We start from the raw sequence: 6,560 nt of genomic DNA, 5'->3' as shown, positions 1-6,560 counted from the left end.
TCTATGGATTCTAGTCAGTTAGGTCCAGGGTCCAACATGTATAAAACTGGACAGATCCATTTTGGAAACACTTAAAACTCAATCTACATCAAAGATCATTTTCAAAAAGTGTCTGAGCCTCAGATGCAAGAAAAAAGGAAGAAGGGTCTTTGCTACTTTTGTGATGACAAGTGGCATCAAGGCCATCGATGCCTTGAGCCAAAACTTTCTCTGTTGGAAGGAATGGAGTTACTGGATAGTTTTGATAGTGTTATTGGTTGGGGGCAGGAAAGAGTGACAGAAAATGGAGAGGAACAAACTGAGGTTTGTGGAGGAATCAAAGCTTTGAATATAGTTTCAGTGACCGTTTTGGTCGAGATACTAGAACAAAATATTTCAGTACCGGTACTATTTTGAGTTAGTCTATATATAAATAAATTATATATATATTAACTATGTTAAAAAATAACAACAATATCCTGATCAACCTTGAAGTCTTAAAAACTATTATTCACGCAACAAATATTCGGTACCGGTAGTGTTTCAATAATTTGCAACAAAAAAATAAACGCTGCATAAATATTTACAACAAAAATGGATCCGAAATGCTAATTAAAAGTGAATGGTGATTTTGTAATTAAGAGTGAACTCAAAGGTGTTTTTCGTAAATAAACTCTTTTGAAACTCAAAGCCCAAAGGGCTTTTTCGGTATTGAAATGGATTCTTAAATCCTCTCCATCAACTCTCTCTCAGTTTTCTCAAAAAGTCTTCTTCAGTTCTCAGTTTCAACTTTCTCCGTCTTCAGATATACTTTTTCTCCATTATCAGTTTCTAACTCTCTCCATTTTCAGAAATCTTGATCTTGATATATAATGGCTTAGAGTCCCATTTCTCAAAAGCAACCCAACCCCCTTTTCAGATCTACTTTTGTTCTTCAAATCGATGCCTTCGATAGGACACCGTGACATCACGCCGTCACAGACTCGCAGGGACGACTTATTTGCTCGTGTTGCTCCTTCGTCGCAGGTCGACGCCCACCTCCACAGTCCATTGTCTTAGTTATCTTGATGATGTTGTTTAGATTTTCTATAATGGGCAAAATCTGAAAATCGGCCGGTATTGATCGAAATGACCAATATTTGACTCGGTACGAAATACCCACCTCCACCGTGTTGGATATTGTTCCAGTATAGTAAATTTCGACTGTACCGATCAGGAAGAAACGATGTTTAAAACTTTGGGAGAAATAGCCTCAATCTCTTTAAAGGCCATTGTGGCGGTTCCAAGCCCGAAGACAATGAGAGTTGTTGGTCAACTAAGGAAAAGAAGAGAGGTAATTTTGATAGATGTTTGCAATGCCCACAATTTTGTGGATATTTTAGTTGCTTCCTAGTGTAATATGCATATACAGCAAGATCAGTCCATACAAGTAAGGGTAGCCAATGGACATGTGGTTAACAGTGAAGGGAAGTGTACCGTAGTAGGGTTGAAGAACCTTCACCATCAATTTTTTTTTTACATTATCTTTGGGTGGTTGTGATGGAGTCTTGGGAATGCTATGGTTATTGTCACTTGGCCTATCTTTTGGGACTTTGTAGAATTAAAGATGCATTTTACTTACAAGGGGAGAGGCATATGTCTTAAGGGCATTACAGTTTAGAATGAGATGGTGAATAATAAAGAGATTTCAAGAATCTCTAAGTTGGGGTAGAAGGGATTATTGTTGCAATTAGTTACAAGTGATGTTACAAAATCTATGTCTAGTGAGGTTGAAAATATTCTTGAGCTATTGGGGCAATTTGAGGAACCTAAGGGTTTACCTCCTCAAAGGTCTCATGACCATCAAATTAATTTGAAGCAAGAATCATCACCAGTTAGGGTGAGGCCTTATAGTTATCCTTATTATCAAAATGCCTCGTTTGTTTTCACAATATATCTCATCTCATTTCCTTTCATTTAATCTCATATAATTAATACAACTTTTCTAAATTTTTACACAAAATAAAATAAAAAATTCAATTTTTTCAAATCTCAAAACAATACGAATATTAAAAAATATATTCTAACAATACTTTATTCAATTTTCAAATTTTATCTCAACTCATATCATCCCATCTCATTTGCGAAAATAAACGAGGCCTGAGATTGAGAAGGTTGTCAAAGAGTTTTTAGAATCAGGTGTGATTTGACCAAGTCAGTCCCTATTCTCCTCCATGTTTTGTTGGTTAGGAAGTCTGATGGCACATGGAGGATATGCATTGATTACAGGGTATTGAATGAAGATATTAAAGGTAGGTATCCAATTCATGTAGTGGATGAAATACTAAAGGATCTTTTTGGTTCAACCATTTTCTCTAAGCTGGATCCGAGGGCAGGATATCATCAAATTCGAATGAGAGTGAAGACATTTACAAGACAACTTTTAGAACACATGAGGGATATTATGAGTTCTTTGTAATTCCTTTTGAACTCACTAATACACCTTCAACATTTCAAGGATTCATGAATGAGGTGTTCAAGCCTTTTTTTTTAAAGAAATTTTTCATTGTATTTTTTGATGATATCCTTGTTTATAGCAAGGATTTATGGTCACATTTGATGCATTTGAGTTCAATTTTGCAGACTCTGCAACAACATCAGTTGTATGCTAAGCAATCCAAGTGCAAGCTTGCATGTGGTGAGATCGAATATTTGGGCCATTTGATTTCTAAAGACAGGGTCAGGGTAGATCCTAAGAAGTTGGAATCCATGATTAGATGGCTAATACTAAAAGAAACTGAAGTCATTAAGGGTTTTTTGGGATTGATAGGTTACTATAGGAAGTTTATCAAGGGGTATGGACAGGTAGCTGCTCATTTGACAACTTTGCTAAAGAAAGATGCATTTCTTTGGAATGAGGGAGCGACACAGTCATTCAACCAACTCAAGGCAATAGTTACAAATCCTCTTGTACTCTCCTTACCAGATTTTTCTAAAGTTTTTGTAATAGAATGTGATGTTTGTGGAACTGGTATTAGTGTTGTGTTGATGCAAGAGTAGAGGCCATTGGCCTTCCTCAGTCAGGCTCTTAAGGGTAAGGATTTGCAACTCTCTACTTATGAGAAAGAACTACTGGCCTTGATTTTATCAATCAAGAAGTGAAGACCCTGTCTTCTTGGAGGCTCGTTTATAGTTAGGACTGATCACCACAACCTGAAATATTTGTTAGAGAAGAACGTTAGCACAACTTCACAACAGAAATAGCTCTCTAAGTTGCTTGGATATGAATTTTACGTAGAATACAAAAGGAGGGGGGGGGGTAGAGAACAGGGTAGCTGATGACTTGTCTAGAAGATATTAGGATGAAAAATCAATATTGTTGGTTGTTATATCTTTCCCAACTCCAACCTGGTTAGTAGAATTGAAGACTGCTTATGTAGAAGATTAGACAGTGGAGCAGTTCATCACCTCATTGCAACTAGATCCTTCTTTTCATCCTTCCTTTGTTTTAAACATGGTCTTTTGTTTTAAAAAAGAAAGACTTTATGTTCCTAACTGTTCTAAGCTGAAGTTGAAGATTATACACTTTATTCATGCTAGTCCATCTGCAGGTCATTCTGGTCTTCACAAGTCTTTGAAGTGTGCTAGAACTAACTTTTCTTGGTTTAGTTTGAAGTCTAAAGTTAAGCAATTCATTCGTGAATGTGAGGTGTGTCAAAGGTACAAGGTGGAGACTATGCATCCTGTTGAGTTGCTACAACCCTTGCGTATACCACAATAAGTATGGACTGATGTTTCTATGGATTTTGTAGAGGGTCTACCCATTTCTAAGGGGTAACTTGTTCTTTGTAGCTCTACGGCTTCATATTGTAACTGGTTCTTTGTAACTTTGTGGCTTCATATTGTAACTTTTTTTTTGTAGCTCTGCGGCTTCATGTTGTAACTTGTGATGATTAATGATATTACCTTATATTTTGTTGTGCCCAACTATTTGTCTCTGAGTATTTTTTTTCTCTATTGTTTTCTTTCGTCCTCTTCTTTTTATGGCAGCCTGAGGGTTTTGTCGCAGGAGGTTATGGGCTCGGTGTTACGTGGGGGTGTTTTCACCACCTAAGGCCCCATGGTCCACCCCACCGACGCCTAGCCTATTCCTGACGACCCTGCAGGCCGACGACTTTCCTACCCATGTTGTTTTTGTCTGACTTTATTCAGTAGCTATTCTCTCGAGGCTTTTAACGACTGTCTATCGAGGCCAATGTCTCTTCGCCTTCTTCTTACGCCGATTTCCTCTTTTTTTCGTTTGTCTTTCAAACATGCTTTACCCCGCCTAGTCCTTTTGTTCTTCCATTTTGTGTTGATGTGCTTTACTTCTATACGTAATTGAAAGAAAAGAACAAAAGCGCTATCAATGTTCGTTGGCCTTCGCCCATCACTGTCGACTGAGGGGATGGAGTTCCTCCCCTAAGAGTTAAGACGTGCCGCTGGAATTCCAACTGCCTCCTCGGGGGAGAGGAGGCCAGGCTGCTCTTTGCTTCGATGATGGCCGAGATCAATTCTTCGAGTAGCTGTGGGGTTGATCCTGCTCTCCACCACGGGGAGACAAGGCGGCCTCTGGCTCGGCCCGTCTCCTTGGTCCGTGGAGAGGTAAGCTATCCCGAAAGATTGGAACTGGACCCATCATTCTCCGTTAGCATTTCGTGTTTAATCCCTGGTTGGAAAACCTGGGCTTCCTAGCCTATGTCATAATGTGTTTATCATTTTCTGCCAAGTCGCTGATGTCCGTGCTGCCGACGCTTGTGTTTCTGATGTTCGTGTTCTTTGGTGCAGTATTTGGGTGGTCAATAGACTCGGCCCACACTTCGTCAGGGAGAGGTCGGAATGCCTCACACCAAACTGTCGTTTTGTTCCCCGGGGAGGGAATTCGGATATCTATGCTGCTGGTTTTCTCTTTCATTGCAGCGTGGGTCAGGGTAAGTGTTCGGGCAGCCTCGGGGCTAGACCCGCTCTCCTTCGCGAGAAGGATAAGGCAGCCTTTAGCTTAACCTATCCCTTTGTTCCTCGCGGGAGGTAGGTAGTTCGGACAGTCAGTATCTAGATCCGCTCCCGCTTATTGACACCACAGGAAATGATAAGTTTGGATGAGGCTGGCATTGAATCCACACTTAGTCGTAGCGGAGGTTGGGATAAGTTATTTGGGTAGCCGTGAAGCTGGTCCTGCTCTCCGTTGCGGGAGGGACAAGGCAACCTTTCGGCCTACCTTTCCCTCTGGTAACCCGCTAGGAGATAAGTTGTTTGGGCAATCTGTATCTGGACCCACTTCTGCCTGTTGACGCTTATGAGTAAGGTAAATCTTCATTTTTGAGAAGTTGAGGACTACCCACACTCCATTGGGGAGGGGTCGGAATGCCTCAAGTCAGACCGCTCCTTTTCCCCCCAGGAAGTAATTCTGATAGCGATGTGGCTGGTCTACTCCTTCGCCACAATGGGAGTTGGGGTAAGTATTTGGGCAGCCTCAGAGCTGGTCCCGCTCTCATTCGCGGGAGGGACAAGGCGGCCTTTGGCTTAACCCATCCATTTGTTCCTTGCGGGAGGTAGGTTGTTAGGGTAATTTGTATCTGGACCCGCTCCCACTCGTTGACACCGCAGGAAATGATAAGTTTGGGTCAAGCTGGCGTACTTCTTTGCAGCAGAGGCTGAGGTAAGTTGTTCGGGTAGCCGTGTGGCTAATCCCGCTCTCTGCCATGGGAGGGACAAGACAACCTTTCGGCCTATCTTTCCCTTTGGTACTCATGGGGAGCTAAGTCGTTCTGGCAGTTTGTAACTAGACTTGCTCCCGCCTGTTGACACTTACGAGGAGGGTAAATCTTTTTCCTTCGGGTAGCAGAGGATTGGCCGTTACTCTGTTACAGAAGAGATAAGACAACCTTTAGACCTATCTTTCCCTCTGGTATCCCGCAGAGAAGGTAATTTGGATAGCGATGTGGTTGGTCCGCTCCTTCACCGCAATGGGGGTCGGGGTAAGTTATTTGGGCCGCCGGGGGGCTGATCCCGCTCTCTTGGACGAGGAGGATGAGCCGTCTGCTCACCTATCATCCTTCGTGGGGAGGTAGGTTGTTAAGATAGTTTGGGGCTGGACCCGCTCCTGCCCATTGACATCTCAGGGAAGGGTAAATTTAGGTCAAGCTAGCGTTGATCCTACACTTCATTGCAACAGAGGCTGGGATAAGTAGTTTGGGTAGCCGTGGGGCTGATCCCGCTCTCCTCCGTGGGAGGGACAAGGCAACATTTTGGCCTACATTTCCCTATGGTATCCTGTGCGGAGGTAAGTCATTCGGGCAGTTTACAACTGGACTCCTGCTCCCGCTTGTTCTCGAGCGCACTCGCTTGTTGAAGCATCGCTCTGCCCTCCTTTTGTTGGTCGCGGTTCTTATCTCGACCTCCAGTTTTACTTCTTCCAACAAATCAAGTTGTTCCTCCAGCCGCCTATCATTGGATGTTTGCTCGAAGTACTGAACTTTGTAGGTGGGTATTCAGAACTGGCGGCATCGCCTCGTGACCTAAGTGAGGGTGAAGAGAGTTTCCCCAGTCAGCATTTTCACTGT

The 6,560-nt window shown here is 42.4% G+C and overlaps 1 protein-coding gene across 1 annotated transcript; it reads left to right on the top strand.

Annotated features, from left to right (window-relative positions):
• The first annotated feature begins 759 nt into the window (after positions 1–759).
• LOC108990141 (uncharacterized mitochondrial protein AtMg00860-like) lies at positions 760–3,938 on the top strand. The gene is made up of 2 exons (XM_018964015.2): positions 760–1,312; positions 2,602–3,938. Exons 1-2 carry the CDS (start codon positions 1,205–1,207, stop codon positions 3,016–3,018), a joined length of 525 nt encoding a protein of 174 aa, XP_018819560.1. The 5' UTR covers positions 760–1,204; the 3' UTR covers positions 3,019–3,938.
• Positions 3,939–6,560: the final 2,622 nt, after the last annotated feature.

The sequence above is a fragment of the Juglans regia genome, chromosome 9, assembly GCF_001411555.2.
Source record: "Juglans regia cultivar Chandler chromosome 9, Walnut 2.0, whole genome shotgun sequence".
Taxonomy (NCBI): domain Eukaryota; kingdom Viridiplantae; phylum Streptophyta; class Magnoliopsida; order Fagales; family Juglandaceae; genus Juglans; species Juglans regia.
The sequence above is the reverse complement of the archived record's forward strand: the minus strand, read 5'-3'. Positions and strand labels throughout refer to the sequence as shown.

Bases quoted from the DNA above. Each gene is read 5' to 3' on its own strand.
- LOC108990141 (XM_018964015.2), top strand. From the start codon at position 1,205: ATGTTTAAAACTTTGGGAGAAATAGCCTCAATCTCTTTAAAGGCCATT. The intron at 1,313-2,601 runs GTAATTTTGATA...TCAATTTTGCAG, and splicing joins AACTAAGGAAAAGAAGAGAG to ACTCTGCAACAACATCAGTT.